We start from the raw sequence: 22837 nt of genomic DNA on the forward strand, positions 1-22837 counted from the left end.
GATGGTAAATTGTCTGGGTTGGCTTTTAAACAAATACCAGTGATGCCCTGCAGGCCTCTGAGCTCTCCAGCAGTTGACCACACCATTAAATACTTGCTATAATTATAATTTCATCTATCAAAAATGGGCCTTAGATTCGTAAATATGAAGCTGGTTTAGTACCAACGTGTACTAAAGCAGAAGTATCTGCAGAAAATAAACACCAAGACTTTTGCTCCTAAGTAGGCACCTGTAGCTCAGGCCCAAGTCTGACCATTTAAACTGACAGAAAACTCAACACCCAGCTTCTGGAATTGTCAGCAAAAGCTGCCTAAATGCAATTTGAATGTTTTGCATGAAACTGCAGCTGTGTCTTTTCTAAACTCAGCTCTGTGTTTGTGGAATATACAATTTCAAGCCTTTTTCAGTGTTCAGAGAACAACTGGCAGGAGTCTGAGGGATAAATCAAATTAGGGCGAGGAACCTGGGAGGGTGAGATGAGGGGACTGTAGGAATTGTGTGGGGAGCGGCCCAGGTTTGTTATTTTCTTGTTCTTGCTGGTGATTTCTCTCCAGCCCTGCTCCTGACTGTTCATGGGCCAGGGTGCAGCAAGCCTGGTTTTGCTCTGCCATCTTTTCCTCTACCAGTTACATAATTAAAACAATGACTCAGCTAGAAGTGAAAATTTTATTTAATAAATATAATTTTCATAAACCATTTTCAAAACAACTACTGACCAAGCTGTACAAGGAGCAAGCACACAGCCTCGCTGTCAAAGGAGCAAAAATAACATGAGGCAGCCACAGTGTCAGAGGTCCAAAATTCTTTGTATAACTTATTGCTCATTTCCAGTAGGCAACACCCCTAATCTGCCTAAAATTAAGGATCAACAGCTTTTAAAAGGTACTTGCAGAGATGAAACCATTTGTTTTTCCCTTCAAAGAAGCAAGCTCAATCCCTCTTCAGTGAAAAAACAGGAGTCTAGATGATGATTTGTGATTTTTGTATACATAAATGCTGAAATCTGTCATGAGGACTGCAACTAGGAATTGTAAAAATATATTCTTTGAGATACAAATTAAGATCCTCCTGGAGCAAGGTGCGCCTCATTTTTAACCCTTTTCAACTGCACGCTCCACAGATCATCTTTCATCCTGTTGTCAAAATGTAAAAAGGGTGAGAACCTGCTGCAGTTTGAAGTCATTTCCTTGAAGACTGCTGAGGAGAGATGAATAAAGCCCCAGGCCAGGAGGTGCCCGCGGGGTCTCTTCCAGCCAAGCCGAGCGTCGCTCTGAGCCCCCGGGAGCTGCGCGTTTCTGTCCCCGTGTCCCGCGGAGCGCTTCCCCCCTCGGGGACACGGGCGGGCTCAGCCGGAGCCGGGCGGTGACTGCAAAGGTCCCCGGAGGAGCAGCACTGCAGGCGGCCCTGGCAGCACACACGGCTCTGAGGGCTCTGAGCCAGTCCTGACGCCTTGGGAGCAGCACTGAGCTGAAGGGAGAGAGAAACCCATAGGAAGCAGAAGCCTGGCACGTCCCTGGCACGTCCAGGAGCTGCCAGAGCATCCCCGCACCCCGGCCCTGCTCCTGCTCCAAAGCAGAGCAGAAACCAAACCGTGCCACGGAGAACAAACAACAGAAGCAGGGAACGTGTGAAACAACCAACAAGAAAAACATTTGCAGAAAAAAATCCCAGCCCAGAGCTGCAAAGCAGAGAGTCGGGCTGGGAAATAATTTAGGAACGGGATAAAGGCTAAAATGAGGCCCTGGTGAAAGGTTTGCCCAGCTCTAGGAATGGCTCCTTTAAGCGGTGACATCTGTGTAACAATCTGTGTAAAAAAGCAGTGGTGAGGGCAGTGACAATGGTGAGGTATTAGGGATTCTACACCAAAAAAAAAAAAATAATAACCTCAAAATAAGTAGTTCAAAAGCACCTGAGCACTTTGGAAGACAAAATCACATATTTAGAAGTACAGCAATAGCACATAGAACTGTGAAAAATAATTTAGGCTGCAGCTTTGAGACACTTCGAGCACTAGAAAATAATAATTTATTCCTATAAGAAATTATAGGTGCTTAATATGCATTCCAAGTTGCATAAGCTTTTCTCAAATCTTTCTGAAAATGAAAAACCAAAGTTTTCAGCATTCCTTCCTTGGAAGCTTCTGTTCCCCTTCCCTGCTCTAATCTTAAAAAATACAGAGTATTTTTAAACAGAATATTTACATTTTACTTTTTGTACCAATTCAGAACATCTCAGGCTTTTTTCCACTGCATCCTCTTAAAAGCATGAGTTTGGCAACTAAAATTTTCCTAAGTAACAAAACCAAACCCTGTTTTTCCCAGAGGCAGAACTGACCTGCAGAGAACATGATCCCATGGAGAAGGTGCTTCCTCATGGACACTGCACAGTAAAGTGAGTGCACACTGCTCTTGCTTTGAACTACAAACATCTGCTACAGGCTTTTATGGATTTCAAGGCTAAAAGGTAAATAATAAAACTTTTCCTCCCCATAGCAAAGCCTCCCCCACTCATTCACATTTGCAGTGGGGGGTCAATGCCAGCATTACACTGAATTTTTAACTGGATTTTTCAGTTTCCCTCATAAAGGACTCTGCACTGTGCCCAGGGCACAGTGAACTGGCTCCTACACTTCAGCTATCAAAGAAATACACAAAATCTTTCTTCCTTGAATAGGAGCATTTTTAAAAGATTTGTGATATCAACACAAAACCCCGGTGACTTCCACACAAAATATTTTTCACACCAAAAAGTCTGTCCTCAAGCAAACCACATCTATGCTCTTACTCAATGAGACATTACTGACTTAGATTTACTGCAAATAGAAAAATATACCTTGGCCGAGGGATGGATTCTTAAGTCCTTCCTGAATTGTTTAAATGCAAGTTTCTTCGGTAACCTTACAAACACTGGGAAAAGGGAAAGCAGGGGGAAAGGGAGGAGAGGAGATGGAAGGTTTTAAAGAAACACATCATGAGTGCAAATTATTCTTCAAATACACGACTGTGCTGCTTTTGTGCAAATCTACTCAACACACTGGTGTGGTAAAAGCCAAAATACATCACCCACAGAGCTGGGCCAGTGGAAATGCTTGGAGTGGGGTTTTGGGCAAAGCCTCTGCTCCCCTCACACAAGGAACAGGCTCAGGGCAGGACACACGAACCACATGGATGGATGAGGGCACACGGTCACACACACTGACAGGACAATGCTGTGCCTGACACACACAAACAAGCACTGCTGAAAGGTGAAACACTCTGGTTGAGGTGGAAAATACAGCTAAACAGCAGATATCTGATTAGAGTAGTAAATAATTCTGTATTTCCTAGGTATCCATGGCAGCATGAAGACTCCTAGGAAAAGAAGCTACTAGGAAGAAAATTACTATTTTAAACCCAGGTTTAAGATAGATATGAAATATAAAGGAAGTTAGAGGAGTTGGTGAAAATTAAGTGTATTTTGCTACTACTGCAGATCTGGAGGGGACTGGATGGATTATTGTCTCTCCAGCTGGATCCAGGTGTTCAGCCCCATGCAGGGGGGTTAGTCACATGTTCATACCTGCTGCATGAGAAGACAAGGCTCAATTTTAGTGTTTCTTCATCCCCTGGGCACTCGCTGGGGGGATCTAGTGCACACTGACATTTTCAGCCTCGAGCTTCACTGCACTCAGGCATCTGAAGACACGATACAAAAATGCACTATGAACGCTGAATTAAACACTCCTTTAAAAGGAAAGTTTGCTGTATTTTGTTCCTCCTTCTTGTATCGTAATTTTTTTTAAAGCTTCTTAATTTCTGAACTGATCTTTACCTGTAACAGTGGGAAAAATCCCTTGTGTGCTGCAAGTTCAAGTCACTAGAAATTTAACAATGAAGTTGCAATGACCATTTCTTTCCTAGGCAGATGTTGCCTTCAGCACTGAGATCTTGTAAACTCCACGGTACCTACAGCCTGAGAGAAGCTGCCAGGCACTAATGCAAAAACAAAGCTCCAAGAGGAGAGGTGAAATAATCCCAGTTAAAGTCACGGGCAGGAAAATGAACTGCAGAGCTGTTTATAGGTAAGGAACATCTGAAGGATGTGATCCCTGGAAAGCGGGACCTGTTCCTTTGCTCATTGAATTTGGGGGAATTTGGGATGACACTCTCCTGGCAGCAGCCCAGTTACAGTCAGCCAGGTTTGCAGCAGCCCAGATTTACAGTTTTTACCCAGGGCTAATTTTAAGATGGATCTTTACACTTTTAACTGTCCGACAGGACAAGTATTCCAGTTATTGATGGGATGTCACTGTCAGAGCTGACAAAAGGGGGTGTCCTGGAGCAGCAGCACTTTTCCCAGTCCCCAGCCATGAACAGCTCTGTTCTAAGGCACCTCCACTTCATCTCCCACATCCCAGGACAAGCAGTGGGTTCAGCCACCCTGGCTGAGGGAACAGTGAAATGTTGCTGCTCCCCAGCCCCCATCATGCAGACAGGTCTGTACTGGGACAGGGAGGCACCTGCAGGATGCACCACCCAGAGCTCCAACTGTGCAATTTGTTTTTATTGGCATACTTAGGTATCAAAACATTGCCATCAAGGTCTCGGATCCTTCCGATAGACGAAGATAATTAAGCATTAATTATATCTTCAAAGTACAACGTGACCGAATATAAATACATGAAAAAGAACAAAACATGCAAAAATTCCCCAACTTTAAAAGGATTAATAATTCAAAAATTTATGCTAGTGAGACTTCTGCTCAATCTGCCAATGCTTAACAAATTTTTCCATGTCAGGATCCAGAACTGTTAACAAAACGTACAGGGCATAATAAAAGATGACTGGTTTCTGAATTGTACTTTAGGAGAACAGTGAGCTGTTATATCCCTTATTATTCCAAATTGCTGATTTGTCACAGTTAAGTGTTTTTCAAAGCAATGGCTAATATATTAGCCACTCATACACCAGCATAAATATTTGAATTGCGTTTAACTCTCAAAAATTACTAAACTGATTGCTTATAGAATACAGTAACTGTCCACAGAAGTAACAAAATTGATTTGCAAACTGCTAAGACAGCATCTGCAAGACAGCTTAAAATGAATGTGTGTTTAAAAGGAAGGGTCATCATTAAAAACACAACTTTTAAAAGTTTAATTGCACAGATTCAAATTGATTCAAATTGGATCACTCTAATTTGGGAGGAGAAAAATTTCTGTCATTGCCCTATAGGGACATCTCCAGTATTTAATGTAGGATTCCACTCTGCTCATACAGCAACAAAAAGGATCAAATGGTCAGAGGTAAAAGCATTCCTTAAAAAAAAACCCAAAAACCCAAAAACTTATTTAGCAATTTGTAGATATAATTAGAAAAAATCCTGGAAGCAATTGCAGTGCAGATTTTGCCAGGCCAGACAAGCCCTGCCTGGACTCAGGAGTCCTCTGGGCTTTCCTAGGGCAGCGCCGGACACTGAGCTCGCCTCAGCACCTGCTACAGGTGTGTGAGCACCACAGGGCTTCCACAAGGCATTCAAAAATGTCCCTGTCAGCAAGTGGCTGAGTCCATTGTGGAGAGAGTCAAGATGCTCCTGTCGTTGGCATAGAAGGGATCCGTTGAACTCCATGATCTAAAGTAACAATAAAAAAAAAGTTTGGCTGACTGGGAACTTGTATTTGTACTGGGAGGTGAGGAGAAAAGTCTATGAGAGCAAAAGATAGAAGTGTTACAAGAGCAGGCAAATTTACCTCTTTAAAGGACTAATGCACTAATTTCTTGTAGGTACCTGCAGTTCATTCAGACCTTTGGAAACAGAGGCCAATTCATGCTTGCTGTGTAATCAGCACACAGCTGCAGCTATTTTTCCATCACTCTAAATTAAAACAACCAGAGGTTTTTATGCCTATTTTGCAGCTGAAGTTTTAGTGCTGTGCCTCGGGAGGCTGGGAATGCTGCCTGTGCACAGAGGCACCGTGAGGCTGCTCCAGCAGAGCCCTGTGGAGCACACAGCCAACCTGGGAACCCAGCACAGCCGTGTCCCAGCAGGAAACCTCCACACTGCCTGAGCCTGGGGGAGGCAAAACTTATCTACAGCCAGGAACCTGTTCCATCCCTTCCTCTTACACTTCAAAACATCAGGGAACCGCCCCTGCTGCTGACTCAGAGGGGTCTCACAATGTCTTTCTCTTGATTACTGCTTGGGAAGAAATCCTGTTCTTGGCTACACAGCATTCTAGGACTGTATGGGAAAAGCTGAAGAAGTTTGGAAGGCAGGAAATAAAAACCACAATGAGCTTATCCTCCAAATTAGGCTCTGTCAGAAATCTGCTGTTTCTTTAGAACTGTTCCATCCAGTGCCTTGACACAAGAACCACTAATGGGAGACCCAACAATTCAGCAATGATTCCTACTGTACAAGTGATGTATGTGATCCAGCATTCTTAATATTTTAGTGACTGACAAGTCAACAGACAATTTAATGGAACAGACAGACAAAATGCATTTTAACATACCACACCACACATTTTATATTCTAACTGGCTAATGAAGTTATAGAAAATACTTCTCAAATACATTTTACAAGCAGTAAATTAAGCACAAGAGACTATATTCCTGTGGCCCACTACTCCAAGCATTTGTATCACTTTGATTCATCACAGTTTTTATCAAAATTTGATACAAGGTTTGATTTCATGTTATCATATTTGATAGAATATCATATTTGACAGAATATCCGGAGCAGAGAATACAACACAAGCTGCCTACAGCAATGTTATTTAAAATAGTGCTCTTCATTCTACAGCACTTGCACAAACAACATATTCATCAGCATCACTTCAATCAACAAAAATAATTTGCAGCTACTTCCTGGTTGAATACTTAGCTGTTTTATAGAGTACAAGTACTCAAAAGACCATCCTGTTGGGGACTGCACAATCTTCTGGAGATTTAGGTAAAAAACAAAGCAGCTCAAGCTCATGAACAAAGCCTGAACAATTTTAAAATCACCCAACAGTTTTCTTAATTGTACCTTTGGCATTTCACAACTTGTAACTGCTCCATATGATTTAAGCAATTAGTAATTTTAAAAAATGAATAAAGACTTTCTCATATTAGCAAAAAAGTTTAAGGGAGAAAATGGTCCCTTGACTTTTAGACCAGGTTGTCAACACTGAGTGGAAGGAGCTGAAATCATTGGAGAAAATAAATATGACTGACTTTAAAAAAAATCTCTCTTGTATTTGTACTGTACATAAATTTAAGTGAAACTAGAAGATTGCTCAGAGCAATTTCAACCAGAGGCAGATGCAAAATCCACAGAACTTCAAGCCCTTAGTGTAGCACCAAGATAGTTTTGCATATTCCTTGAAATTAATCCTTATGTCTATGTTCTAAGAACTCTAAAATAATTTGGCCAGATGGAACTTCATCTGAAAACTACATGAGGTAAGCAGAAAAGAAACCTAACAAAAAGCAGTCTTGAAAAAACTGTTTAATATTCTGTCAAATACGAATTAGCTTCAATAAGTATTTTTAAGTTCTTAAGGAAAGAAAATTTGAGTGGAACAAAGAGAAAATTGTAAAACTGCAAATACATTGCAGAAAACAAAACACAGAATACCTACCTTAGAAGAAGACTACAGGTTACTAAGGCAATTGTTAACTAACAATCTGCCCTAATTAGATAACAATAAGTGAAACAAACTAGCATGAGAAATTCCTCATTTGGAAAGCACGGTTTTACAGAGAAGTGAAAAACACCCCAGAAAAGTTAGAGCAACTGCTACCAAAATGTTGATTTTTAGACCAATTAAATGCTCACCTTGTAGATTAAAAATTCTATTAAACCGTTTATTTTACACATCATGCCCGCTTTCTACACACCAAGGTTGAATTAAAAATGTACTTAATAGTAACAGTTCATTTTTCATATGGAATGAAACTTCTTGCATACTCATACCCTAGATTTGTAGAAACATTGAATAAATTTCATAAGCAAGCCAGAAGAGAGAGACTGACTGAAAGCACAGACACCGTGTTCAACACAAGAGTTCCAACAGAGATGAGCTACAGACCAGGCAATACCTAAAGGCAGAATCAGAGCTGACAAAGCTGTCAGGGTAAATTACCCACACGAGATTTGATACCCAATGAATGATATCACAACCTTTAACTGAAAGAGACAAAGTTCTTCAAATACAAAATGAGTTTCCTTGAAAATGTGTGAAGTTCAGTGTTTTCAGGTTTGCCTTTTGACCAATGAAGGACCATGATATCATTCAGGGACAGAGATTACGATGTACAAAAGACTATTTTTATTTCTACCCCCAAATATTTCCATATTTGTTTGCTATCCCTCTTTGTTTGGAAATGGGGAGATGGCACATGAGAGGATTCAGTAGAGCTCCTCTCCCAGTTGGGCTGACTGCAAGAGCAGTGTTGCTCTGCAGGCATGTTCAATTACTCAACATGCTTTTACCCCACTGAGGTTTGTTTCACGTGTGATTTGTGAAGGAAAGATTTATTTAGCACATACTTTGGAATGGCACACATGATTTTGACAATATACCTTCTGGAACCCAAAAAACATTGAAAATTCTTAGAACCTGAAGACTCTGTTCTGTCAATCACTCTGATTTTAGAAATAGATTATAAAAGTTATACTACAAAAATATTTCATCTTCATATCAATCAATGGCTGAAAGATTTAAAGGCTCTCCTCCTAACAATGAAGTTAGATTTAAGGGGGGGAATGTGAGCCTTTTGTATACCTTCAGGAGTAATGCAAGCTCCAAGGTAAATATTTGGAGGTTGTACATCAAGAACCAAAGGGAAAAGTCTTTCGACTTTACAAACAACTCCTGATTTGTGAAGGCAAAAAAGTAATCATAAAAAGGAAAACAAAAACAGGAGCAAGGCTTGATTTTCTAAAGAGAAGAATGTACAAATCAAGAGAAAATACGATAGATACAACACAAGAGCTTGTAAAGCCAAACTAAACACTTTAACAGAAATCTTTCGAAAACTGGTTTTCCCCTCCCCATCCCAAAAGAAACCACTCAAAAAGAAACAAGAAGCTAATCTTTTAGGATGAAAAAAGTACAATAAAGAGTTGCATTTTCTACTTAGATAAGCAAAACCTGCAGCTGGTTTCTAGACATCTATTGCTGCAGGCTCATCGGGTTCCAGTTTATAGGAGAATCGTCTGCAGCAAAGGCTATTGAGAGAAATGCCACACCTGTTGACCCGGGTTGGGCTACACCTTCCCATTAGTCGTTCCAGCATTCTTCTAACAGATGTGCATGCTGTTTCCCCATCTGAGAAGCAGCACATGGAGTCCAAGCAGTTGATACCTGAACCTGCCTCAGTAAGCTGGAAAGAAAAAAAAAAAAAAAAAGAAAAAAAGAAAAAAAGAAAAGAGGAAAATCAGTACTCACAAATTCTAGCAATGAAGATGTTACTGAAAAACACATAGGAAAGCAGGTTTTCTTAGCTAGAGTGTTGAATATTTTTCAATTTCAATTTTATAGGAGAACTACAATAATAATATTACCACTCCCTAAGGTCTACATACTCTAAAATTTGTTCTTCCCAAGGTTTGATTGCAGCCTTGTTGAGCGCACGGAAATGGTCTGGCACCGCATCTCCCCAGCCCTGGAAATTCCCTCCACCAAACCCCACAGCAGAGCACATGCACTTCCAGCTGGGATGCCTTGATTTACCTACAACAATTTCTATCAGCTCAGCCCTATTTTAAGGGAAATTTATCAAGACAAAGCTTCAGGCTGCAGAATACAACACAGCAACTCGGTCCCAAGTAATTCTTCCTCAATGCAACTTCCTAGAATAATTGACATTATATCACTACCATAGATACCCTTGGCTTGGTACAGAACAAAAGCACATTCCTGATTGTGTGAACATGGTTTATCCAAAAGCAAACAAGGCTGATGTCAGAAAGGTTCAGTCATGTTCATGCCAGCATGAAGAATAATTCAGCATTAGCATAATAAACTCTTTCGAAGCTCATGTTTTGTAGGTGAGGAAAAAAAGGAATAAAAGAAATAAAATGAAAAGAAAGCAGCAACAGATGTATGGGTGTAATTGCCACCTACCAGTGTGCTCCTCTACAGCACTGCTGCACCAACTGCAGCATAACTGGAATCTCCTGCTTCTGCAGAGAGAATATCCTAAACTGACTTCAGTACCATTCTAAAGAGAAATAAAAATGTGAAGTGTGGGGATGCTTTTAAATTTAAACTCTCCATGAGAGCATCCTGTCAAACAAATACTAAACACAGAGGCTGAACTTTACTCTCTCCTCACACCAGGAGAAAGAAGAATTCTGGGAGGAGGCATCTTAGCCCATGACAGGACACAGCTCACACTTAAGACCTTCCCACAACTTTTCACTGTGACACTAAAGGTCACTGACTGTTGTCTGAAGATTCTGTTTTTGAGCCCAAATTTATTCCACGCCACCCACAGTTGCCAAAAACTGCAAGGAAAGCAAAGAACCTCAAGAGTTCCCTATGGGAATGGTTTACTTTGAGTGGAGACACTCTTTTTCCTAATTCCCCCAAACAAGCAGCTGGACACATTTATAGCTTCACAACAGAGGAACAGCCTACACAACAAAGAAGAGGCAGCTAACAGAAACAAGAGGCTTTTGGAAATACAAGAGAAAAAATCTCAGCTGGTAGGACAAGAAGGAACACACGCAGAACTGGTGTTTGTTTCCATGCACCTTTTCCTGTGCCTGCCCTTCCTCAGCCCTGTGCCACATTCCCCACAGCCCCTCCAGACCTTCCCATCACATCACTCATTGGGATGTTCACAGAACTGTCACTCAGCAGCTGATGGAGTGTACAGGATTCTCCACAAACTGAGCCCCTTGATCCTGTGGATGCTGCACCTCAGAGGCTGTGGCTGAGTACAGGCAGAACACACTTTGACTCACACACTCATCTGGGGGGTCTTTGGGACACAGAAGGAACATGTACTGTCACAATGAACTTCTGTACAGGCAGGAGCAGAAGATTTGCAAGTGACAGGTCTGAAAGGGGTTCTGGTCAAAAGACAAACAAAACAAAACACATCTCAACAGAGCCTGAGTCCCTGAACACCCTCATGTGATGACCACCATGACTGGTCCCAACTGCAGTGCCACAGAAGATACCAGAATCAGGAACTGCACACTTGGCAGCACTGCAGTACCAGCAAATATGACCCTCAGAGCCACCTCAGACTGTGAGTTGTGACACAAGAGATTACACAGAGCAGAAGGAATTCCCATTTGGAGGTCAGCAGGCAAACCCCCTGCTGCAGATGGAGAGACCCTCACAGCTGTGGCCACAGCAATACAAAACTGTAACATTGCTACACTCAGGATTTCAAACAGAGTATTTAGTTCATCCATTATGCTCAAGCAGGCCTTCAAATTTACTGCAGAAAGTCACATTACAGCAGCTGTATGCTGGATCAGATGAACCAGAGCATTTTTTCCTTAGAATCTGCTACCCTGAGAGCCAGGAGCCCTGGATATTATCCAAAGACTGCCAGAAAGAGGAACCAAGAGTAACCCAAAAAAGCTTCCAAGGAGCAAACCCTCAACTCTGGATTTTGGAGGTCTAGTGTCTCTTTTTCTGGAGAATCTCCTTTATTCTTCACAAGTTAGATACAAAAAGATCACGCTTGAACCAATACCTCTGGAAAAGTTAATATCACTTTTTTAAAAAATAGCAAATGAGACCTTACATAAGTCTGGAAACAACAATTCTTTTCTAGCAAACTCACAGTGTACACAGTTAAGTGTAAAGAAATGTTGTGAGAACATTAAGGACAAAAAAACCTAACTAAATTTTATATGTAGATATACTGTTTATCATTGCCTGGTGAACACAGATTTTTCTATTTACATCCACTACCTGGAAGGAAGATACATATACTAGAAAGTCTCTTTTCTCACTTTCTCTCTGTGGAGGACAATTATGGTCAGAATTTTATACCAAAGTAAAACCTAGCATGGCAAGGCAGGAAGGCATAATGTTCCCTGGAGACCTGAAACAAACCCTCAGGAAACACAAGACAGGAGAGACAATGCTTTAAAAAAATTAATGAGTGTAGAGAAATACCAGATATTATTAATATTTGGGTGGCAAACAAAGTATGTTCATAAGGTGAGATCTGGAATCTCAATAAACATAATACTTCATATGAATGGCCCACTGGATGTAATAAATCAAAAAGCAACTGAGGTGCAGAATTAAAGAATGATTGAGCTTGATAAAGAAAAATAAAATCAAACCAACATTCTATGATGCAATTTTTCTTGCAGATATCAAAAATATGGGTATTTTGGAGATGGCTCAATGACTGTCTCTGTATGATATATGTAAATAAACACACACACATTAGGGTACAGTGGGAGTACTACCTAGTGGAGGTAAGAACTGTCGGGCAGGCAAGATGGGTCTAGCAGCTGCCTACTGTCCTCCCCTCTGTGCCTGCTTTCAGCAAAGTCACATGCTGAGCTGACTGAACCCTTATCTTCTTCCATCTGGAAGGACAGAAAAGCAACAGATCTTATAAAGCACCATGCTTGCATTGCTTTAAAAGTTACCATTGTTACAAGAACTTTCACAGGTCTGGTCTTGAGAGAACAAGGCAATTTACAAGGTCAAGAGGCAATTTTTATTTTTGGTGGATCAAATGTGGTTTCTCAGCACCCAAGTGTTAAAAGTGTTTGGCCTTCTTGTGCTCTACAGACTACAAGGAAAAACAACAAATTTGGAATCTAAAATTCTTAAGAGATTTTGGAGTTTTGTTTTCATCCCCTTCTAACAGAAAGGACCATTTCAGTTTGTTTGTCTTACTTCAGGTTATTCCACATGTCACAAGATAGACATTTCAACCCAAGATTTAATCACACTGAAAAGTTGGGACTTTGGGGAATGGGGAATGTGTCTAATCCTGTACACCAAGCTAAGAGCACTGCAGGGTATTCTCCTGAGCCCAGGTCCCAGCTGCCAGCATTCTGATGCCACATGGATGTTTTAGAAGATTGATATGAGATGGTTATTACTATTCCACAATTAAGTTAAAGCTTGCTCCCTACTGTAAATCTCAGCATCTTTAACCCTTAATATACTGTATACCAAAATCCCAAACAATTGGATTTAAATTTTTTAAAGAAAATATATAGGAATGTTGATGTCTAACAACTTCACTGCCATGATGTTTTTATCACTTCTTTTTCTACTCTTTGTATCAAATGAACCTACAAGGGCCAAATTATTTCATTATTTCAAAGTCATTAGACCAAGGTTTCTTCAGGTAAGTAGTAGGTGCACTTTGTGACTGAAGTCAAATCCAAAATGGTGCATTCTTCCCTCATTTCCTCATCTTCCTGTGATAGATTCTGTGGATTAGCCAACAGATCAACACCAAGCTATGCTAACAGGTCTGTACAGGAAGAGATCACCCTTGATCAAAGTGTAGCACATCAGGGTGTTCTGGCACTCCTCACTAGTGGGAATTCATGCTTCCAATGGGTCAGTTTTCTTGGAAATTGCATGTTCCTTACAGAAAACATAGGCTGTAAAAGGAACACAGACCTCTCTGCTCTTGACACAGCTGGGCTGGGTCAGACCTGAAAGCTGTAGGGAGGAATCCTATGGAACAGGAGCTGGAGTTAAAAATATAGACAAGGAATGAAGGCCTTAAAGGCAGGGCCTGGAGCTCCTGAGACAGCTAAAGAGCAGATCTGGACTGAGATGAAGGGAAAACCAGGCAACAACAGACTCATGAGGCTGGAGATGGGGAAAGAACAGGGTTTGGCTGTGACAAGGTAAATGCTCCAGAGCCCCGGATATAACACTGTGCACTGACAGCCTTCTCTGTAAATAAAACCCTTCCTGGTGTCTTACATTTCCCCAGTTCTGGGTACAGTTCATAACACACTGTCCAAAGGCAGAAACTCTGTAAACACAGTTAATCCCATCAGTAAGTAGAATCAAAACATCTGTCCAAGCAACACATCTCAAATGTGGCTTAAGATTTCTGACAGTTCTTACAAAGCACAGGACATGTAGACATCCATGCACACAGAACACTTTCTTTACAGATAAAAACATGGAATGAGATACAGTGGGACCCAGTTAGTACCCTGGTACATATTTCACACATTCTAAGAACAGAAGAGGCAGCTATGAAGGAAAGCAGTGCTCTGCCAGACTCCAATGAAGCACAACACCTGCACCTGCCTGTGCTGCCTCATTTCCTCTTCATCCCACGTTCCAAAAGGGACAGTAAAGTTCAGAGGCAAGACTTTAACAGGCACAAAAGACTGCAATTCTGACTTACAGGAATCACCTCCACACTTAGAAGATCCCCTCTAAGATCCTAACTGTACATCACCAATGTACTCAATATAAACTTGAACATTTTTTGCACACTGTGAAGCCGACAGAAACAAAAAATTATTGTAACATCATACTTCTCTTTTAATTTGCATTCATAAAATAAGTCTTCTTTTGGTCTCAAGAGAAGAGTAAGCATTTTGGCAGAACAAGGCATAACTCAGTTTAACCTGGAGTAATGCTCCTTTTGAGACTCTTAATACACATTTACAAACAACAAAAACCTGCCAAAGTTGTTCATCAACCTCCATGCATTCTGCAGTCACAAAGGATGCAATCCCTGGGTGGGCATGTACAAATGAGATGTGACAGATTAGCTGCTTTACAGCTACATATTCACCAGGCAGCTGTTTTGTTTCATGCTCCCACAATTTTCCTTGCCTTCTTTGCCCTGTTGCTTTGGGAAAACCACAGAAACCAACTCACGCTCTCCACTACAAATTAGATTTTATTTAGTATAGTGAAGTGAGTAGTTTCTGTCTATCAATTGATGTTCCTTTTCACTGTTTTAGGCAAGGATCCACAGGATAACTTTTGAACTTTGTCCAAAGACAGAAAAAAGAACTAGAGAAACCTGAATCTTTCTTTGCTTCTTGTTGCACTTTACAAGCTCAACTGCACATTAGAAAGCAGCTAGTGCTTGTACTTCAGGTACTATCAGATACTCAAGTGCAAAAGTTCTGACTTACAAGAGAATTGGATTTGCATAATCATTTGTTACTCATGGACAAAACAGATTTCCCCTTTTTTCCCTAAGTTTAATATGAAGAAAATTGCCTCACATTAGCAAAGATTCTCCCGATTTTAGCATTTTAATGGCTACAGTGCTGCATTCCTAGACAGCTTTATTTTTCTTTGACCATCCAGCTGTATAACCATTAAGATGTGTTTAGTTTTTGAAATTTTAGCAGAATTATAAAACCTTTGGTGTAGCTATGATGTGTGATGTAATTTACTTTAATAATTAATTGAGAAAATAAACTTACACTTATCCACAGTTTTTAAAAGGTAACTTGATAAACCAAGATATCTGATAAACTAGGAATTTGAAAAGCTAACTTGTAAAGGCTTTTGCAGAAGAACCTCCCCAATATATTGCTAAGTTTAACAGCTTTCAAAAGCTATACTGTACTTTGCCTGTTTTAAAGATATTAACTGCTGAATTCAAAACAAAACAAAATAAAACCAGTCCACCACTATCCCCCTGGGTGTTTGGAAATCCAAGGTGTTGTGTTTCACACTGGGGTCACTAACAACACAACACAATGGCCATTTCAAGTTTTGCCTTGTAAAGTTGTAGTGCACTCTCAGAGGAAATACAAAACTTTTCTCTTTTGGTTTAATAAACAGGTTTAACAATTAAGTCCTTAAAATGTAGGTTAGTTGGTTCTCCTAGGCACCTATTTGCACATTTTTAACAACAAAGTCACCTTGAAAAATATTTAAAAGGAATCAGATTTTTGCATTAATTCTTGCTGTAGGATGTGGAATTATACAGACTGAGACATTGCTGATGTATGCTTAAGTCTTACAAAAGAGAATCAGCATTTGACAGCATTTCATTTGCTGAACTCAGTGCATTTGAAGAGTTGCAGAATCATGTTTTACCTACACAGACACATGTATGCTTTGATCTTGTTTTGAATAATTTTCTGGGACTTTGTAGCCAAATGCCTTTAGGAATATGTATCTATACACATTGAAAACAAACAACACTCACTTTATAGCCGCACAAAACAGACACAAAAAGCCTCAGCTGCACAAGGGTATGGACGCACCCAAGCTTCAAACATTATCTGCTCTTTTGACACAATTGAAAGCAAATTAAAATGGGCAAATAACTTGCAAGAAATTGCTGCCTGAAGTACATGGATCTTCCTGTCACAGCCTTATAAAGCTGAAATTATCCAGCATGCAAAATGCACTGTTAATTTTTATCATAAAGAAACCAAAAGCATTATAACCATGCTAGAAACTACGATTATTTAAAAATGGATGCAAGAACAGCTGATCTTTATTCTGGAAGTCGACCATCATGCTAGGGATGTTTTTTCCTTTTAAAAAAAACAAAAAAACGTCCAACACATGCTACTTAGGAGAAGCATTTGGCTCAGAAACACAGAGCAAAGCCAAGAAATCACCAAACTGAATGTTTCTGCACTACATGTATTGCCCTCTCACCCCACTAAAATATATTCATGCCTCTTCCCATCTCTCTCAGCACTGGTTAGTTCACCTTAAGCATGCATAAGAGTTGATGAGGAACTGTCCCTCCTACTCTACCTAATTTTGCTCAGCTGATTCCTGGCCCTGGACAATGGCTGCAGTGCGATGAACTCGTCACTTAAAGCAACTCTGTTGGAGTACATCTACAATTGGACAGAGAAGGGATGGAACATACATGTCAGTAAGTAGCAGCAGTAGTTTTCTAAGAGAAAGACACAGGACAACACATTGTTATTTAAGTGGAATACACATCATATACAGAACACAAGCCTGGTACCTTCAAGACAGCTCCTGGGACCATCACAGCCAGTCACTGGCAGGACCATTCTTAAAGTACCTTTGCTTTCATGCTGAGAGAAAAGGCCTACACACTTTTACATCTGTGCTTTACCAGACACCTTCATTCTGTATTGATTTCTTCCCTCAACAGTGTGATTTATCTTTACTCAAAGGTTTATATTTTGATTCACATTTACCTTACTGTCCAATTCCTCCTGTATGCTTCTGTAACAGATCTATATTGAGAAATTGCCCACAAGCTACTTCAGGGCAACTGACCTCAGTGAAATATAAGATGGCTTTTCTTTAGGCCAGCAAAAAACCCTTGAAACCAGCAAAACTAAAATAAAATACAGTAACACACATTCACCTTAAGTGCATTAAAGAACATAAAGTTAACCAAGCTCATCCTCTATAAAAGTCAACTCATGCTTGCCTGTCAAATTTTTAATTTTTAGTTTCCTAAAATGAATGACTGAGATTTAAGCTGCTGTTAAAGAACAATATTTACATTTAAAAGCCTATCAAATTTCTCTCTCATATCAGTTAAATTTCTCTGCTCTCTAATGAAAAGCTTAGCTACATGTAACACCTAACAGATCAGAGGCAATCTCACATTTGATGCTATCACCTTATACTAACAAAAAGATATAAAATCAAGGTAAGGCAGGATCCTACAGATATAGTGAATTCAGAGCACTAAAGTAAGTCACACACAAAAAAGTTCTGAAAAATTACAACAATAGGGGCCAGCATTTTCAGGTGAGAAATGTGTATTTTGCTCATTGTTCCTGGGATTAGTTTGGAATTTAAATGATGGCAGACAGAAACAAATAACCTAAAAAGCTGCAATTTAAAAACAAAGAACTAGGGCATGTAAGAATTTATCTTGCCACAATAAAAACACAGTAACTGTAAACCAAGCTTTTTCTTTCCTCCATATGAAAATATACCAATGTAGTCCTACAATGAAAATGAATAATTAAACATGTTCAGTTATACAGAGGGTGCACCTACACAATGAAAAATAATTTTAAAGGACAATATACAAATTTCCATAGTTATTCCTTCAATGACTTCCACAGAGTTCATTAGCATCAGTCCTCACCCTTAGCATTTAGGACAAAGATATTCTCCAAACCCTTTCTATCTGAACGTCAGTCTTCCTTTGCTTGGGAATGGAAAGAAAAATATTTACTAGCAATTTTAAACAAAAATTATGAGGTATGATGATAAAAGAAGCACTCTGTCACTTCTTGACAACAAATGTGCTAAGCTGATCATCTGCTCCTCTTCAGTTACATTCACTTCCCCACTGCAAGAACAGTGAATTGAATCCAGTGGAGTTGACTGTCTCATTAAAGCAAGAGTAGGAAAATCTCAACAGATTAAACCTCAAGAAAGGAACAAAGAGTTGCCTTCTTTTTGCAAATACATTTGTAGCTACAATTTCACTATCAGACACACAAAGAGAAACCACTGGATGGACGCTGAAGAACTTCTGGTCGAACTCCATTTCAGATACCTTGACTTTGCAGCATCAGGAATTAAGAATTTTCAGAGAAAAGACAGTATTTTGGTAAACAGAGACCTCAGTGCTGACTCTGTCAAATGCAAAGCAGAAAGCAAATAAGAAAAAAGATAACTAATAGAGATGCACAAAGCAAAATCCCCACAGCCAGGAATCAAGCTATAGCCACAGGAAAGGAGTTAGATATTCATCAAGATTCCTTCTTAAAAATAAAAAGTGTTACTGTGTCTTTGACTGCACAGCTGTAATGGCATTAAACTGAACCAAAAAAATCTTTAGAAAGGAGCCCTAAAGCAAGAGAATGTAGCAGAAAGCACATGGATAAAAGCAGGAAAATCCATGTGGCTTTTAGGGTTTTAATTCAAGCACTTCAAGAACATGAAAAACCTCAAGAACCACACCAGTACCATACCACACAGCAAGAGGTGATGTACAGCAAGGAAGGAAAGAGAGTGTTTGATAAATACTACCACTAGTTTTTGAACAGATAAGAAAAGGTAAATATCATTACCTACAGACACTCTAACCCAAGAAGTCCAGTAATGTGCAATCCAGAGCCTTACCAGGTCTATCTGAACAGTCTTATGAAAGCCAGTGGTTATTTACTTTGGCTTGTAGCTACTAAATTCCAAGACAGGAAAAAGTAGCCAATATTGCAATTTTTGAAAGGGACTAGTGGGATATTTTGGCTAGCAGTAGGCTTATCAGCACCATGTTGATCCTAGGCAAACGAAGAGAAGGTCTCACACGTTTGTTTTTTTTTTTAACACACACATTAGAAGGGTAATATAATTTAATTAAGTCAATGTGCAGTTACATCAAAGTAATTACAAGGTTAGATGCTAAAGATTGCAGCACTGATGCAGTGCAGTCAGCAGTTCTGCATGGCACAGAGCTCAGTGCCACTTGCATTAAGCAATTGGGACACCACAAAATCCACCTGGCACACAGGTGGACAGAAAGCTGCTGAGATGTTTCAGACCATAACTGTGCATGGGACATCTCTGTCAGCTGGTTCTTCACACACTTTCACTATTTTTGGCCCTATGCTAATTGACCTCTCATCAATGCCCTGAAAGAAACCAACATCACCACCTGCAGATGTGTTAGAGGATGCAGAAGACAACAGGTTATTGATGTATGTGATTCTGTAATCTGAATGCAGCTGGGGACTCATCATTTCTGTACTTGGCACTGATGTCTGCTGTACTGGAATATTGGGTCCACTGGTCAAATCCAAAATTCAAAATGAGGTTGAAGAAGGGTGAAAATTACAGGAGAAACACAAGAATGATGAGAAGACTCTAAAACAACCTTTTTGACTGAAGATGCAAGTCCAATCTACCTATCAGTGCTAAAACTAGCTTGATCACAGAGCTAACTGTGAATAAAACACAAATTGTAATTGAAACCTTCTCAGTTTAGCAGAAGTATAAAAGATAAAATGTTGAAAACTGAAACCAGAGAGACAGTTACTATTAGAACAATAGGCCAGGATTATTTCTCAATAACTGTCTCTAAAAAGAAGAAAACACTCAAAGATATTTACCTAAAAGACAGTCTAATCTCACCAGAATGTTTTAAATTATTTTCTGTAGGCTGTGTCAGGCAGAAGGGAGATTCCATTACCACAGCATAACTTAAGACCTTGTCTATGAATCTGTGAAACTGCCACATAGGTAATTAGTTTTAATTACAGAATCAACAATCAAATGTATAGTATATGAAATGATTGATATTTAAGAAATACTAATTAAAACAAGTTTTACTAAAGTAATTTTTACAATTATCGTTTCCATCACATTTTAAGAACTATTCAGTGCTAATTAGAGCAGTAGCTTCTAATACTTCTAATACCTAAACAAAAAGTAAGTTACCATCTATAAAGCACTGTAAAAATGTGCAGTATGATCCTTTCATACAGCTGCAAGCCGAGATGCAAAAGACTGACCCCTTCAAATAATTCTATTCTTTTTATTACCAATTACTAAACATAAACATTACTGCCTTGTAAAATGGTGTCCTCACTTTCGTAATTTGAAATTAACAAGTGTATTTTGAAATGAGAACACTTCTCTGCACATGACAGCAATGTAAGAGGTTTACTACTGGTCAAGTTGGATACAAAAGCATAACATTACCTGAGCTTTTTCAGTACTTGTTGGTTGCAGATGTCTGTACAGCACTTTCTTCACAACATCAATAAACAAACAAGCAACTACTATGAGGATTATGGCAAACCAAGCAGAACCACTTGACAACAGTTGAACAAATACAAAGTACATGTCCTGGGTATGTAAAAATGGCCTGAAAAGTTAAAAGAAGTGGCAATTACTAAAAACTTCTAGGAACAAAAGTACAGCACAGGCTGTCTCAAGTGTATCTTATTTTACATCAAGCAGAGGCACTCAGGATGCAGAGACACAACTGCACCATGTCCACCTGAAGTCCAGCAACCTGTTGGACCTGACCTGCCAATGAGCTCCAGGGAATGGGGATACTGAACTTTGGAGGAAAAGGTTCTGATTTAATTTTAAATTGTGCTGCAGAGAATCAATCACCACTCTACCTCTCCAAACTCGAAATTACAAGCAAAAATACTTCACTTTACTGATTCAAATCCCAGCATCTTTATTTCTGTTGCAATTATTCACCTAGTACATAGCACCTTGGGAACCTAGTTACTTAAAAATGCCTTTATAGTTACAGGCTGTCAGAGAAAGATACTGTGTGTCCTTGAGCACAGGACAGCACAGCAGCACTTAAATTTTTCAAAGACTCACCAAAAGCAAGTGGCCAGTCTAGATTTAAAACCTTTTTACCACAAACCTGTCACAAAATTCAGAGCAAGATGGTAGAACATAATTTTTCAGTGTTTTTTAGCTTCATTGATATTACATGTGATAAAAAGGATGGGGGGAAAATCACTTACCAGATAATTCCCCCATAAAACAAGGAGAATATGAAATAAAATACAATGGATCCCCAAGTAACAAAATGGTTTATCCATGTCCAGAAGTGAGTTTCTAGTGCCATCTAAAACAGAGATAACTTCAGTGAGCTTCTGTTTTCCACTTCACAGAAAATTATAAATACCAGTCAGAACACACTTATGAACTTCCAGCCCCAACACTAAGTATTGTTGTAACACACAAAAACTGAAGAAAAATTTCAACCACTGTTTAAACTAAACATAAAAATCACTTATCTGGAACCCTCAAGAATCAGTAACTTTGGAATCCATTTTAAATTACTGCTTTATTACATATTTGCCTACACATCCAAGCCCAAAGAGCAGTGTGGTATCATACCTTCATCGTAACAGTTATAACCATAACGGTGAAGACCAAAGTACCAAATGTCCAGTTCCCAAACATCTAAGAAAATGGCAAGGCAAAAATCATGGAAGAAAAAACCATCAGTTAAGGGCATTCACAGTAAGGTAAATTCTTTTCAAGTCAGCTACACTAAAGAAATAAGACATAAGCTTGTGACAAGTAATCATCATGAAAAAAGCAAGGAGGATACAACACAAACTACTAGAAAAAATACGGGTTATGATAAGAGCATAAATAACAACCCTCAAGTCATCTTTCTTCTTAGTTCAAAATAAATCATCACAAAGGCTACATGAAATATGGGGGGAAAAAAGGCCAAAAAAGGAATATGAAATGATAGGGAAATGAAGACACCAATTTGATCAATTCATTATTAGTGTCCAATAGAAAGGAAATATTGGGTGGAAGGTATTCACTTTAAGTGCAAAACAGTTTTCAGTTTAAATGCTTCCAGATAATTTTAAACATGCAGCATCAAATGAAGGTTCACTTTTAACCCCAAGCACGATTATACAATTCAAAAATAATGGTGCCATTGTATTTTACTAAGAAAATTCTAAGGAAAAGACACTTTGTTTCAAGGCTAATAACACACAAAATTAAGCTCTAATTCTGAAACACTGAAATCTGTCACTTTTGTATTCTCTTGTGCTCATAAATTAAACTATCAAAACTCTGAACAAGGTCTACAACAATAAAATCTCAGCTCTGACAACCAAGCAGGGATGCTGAGATTGTATCTATCTACACACATGCTACTCAGGGCTGCCATTCTACACCAGGTCCAGCCTGGAACTGGCTGGGGGATCACGGGGAAGATTTTGCTGTTTCACAGCTGGTTTTGCCACTGGCAAACTGAACAATGACCAAATCCTCAACTCTGTGTTTACTGGCAGCAGACTAAGCAAGCAAGGAGGGAGGTACCACATGCAGACAGGCAACCAAGGTCATCCTAGAGCTGATGTGTCAGTACAGCACAGGGGCACGGAACTGGGGTTCACACAGTTGTAGTTCTTGTTGCAGAGCTCTGACAAAAAATCCCAACAGCCTGAGGACAGATCT

At 39.5% G+C, this 22837-nt stretch overlaps 1 protein-coding gene across 15 annotated transcripts in view; it reads right to left on the minus strand.

Moving 5' to 3' along the window:
• Positions 1 to 652: 652 nt before the first annotated feature.
• ATP11B (ATPase phospholipid transporting 11B (putative)) overlaps positions 653 to 22837 on the minus strand; it is a 66109-nt gene continuing 43924 nt past the window's right edge. For 2 of the 15 annotated variants that reach the window (XM_071437971.1, XM_071437969.1), the window contains 5 exons: positions 21749 to 21814; positions 21370 to 21473; positions 20579 to 20744; positions 9220 to 9353; positions 653 to 5610 (listed from right to left, as the gene is read on the minus strand). In XM_071437971.1, the coding sequence (XP_071294072.1) occupies positions 5529 to 5610; positions 9220 to 9353; positions 20579 to 20744; positions 21370 to 21473; positions 21749 to 21814 (552 nt within the window). In that variant the 3' untranslated portion in view covers positions 653 to 5528. Of the gene's footprint in view, positions 9354 to 10096; positions 10194 to 12417; positions 12541 to 16684; positions 16771 to 20578; positions 20745 to 21369; positions 21474 to 21748; positions 21815 to 22837 lie in introns of those variants that run through there. The other 13 variants (XM_071437970.1, XM_071437968.1, XR_011680834.1 and 10 more) reach the window with 12 other exon arrangements.

This window comes from Agelaius tricolor, unplaced genomic scaffold (genome assembly GCF_023055355.1).
Source record: "Agelaius tricolor isolate 1412-34295 unplaced genomic scaffold, bAgeTri1.0.p SCAF_12, whole genome shotgun sequence".
NCBI classification, from domain to species: Eukaryota; Metazoa; Chordata; class Aves; order Passeriformes; family Icteridae; genus Agelaius; species Agelaius tricolor.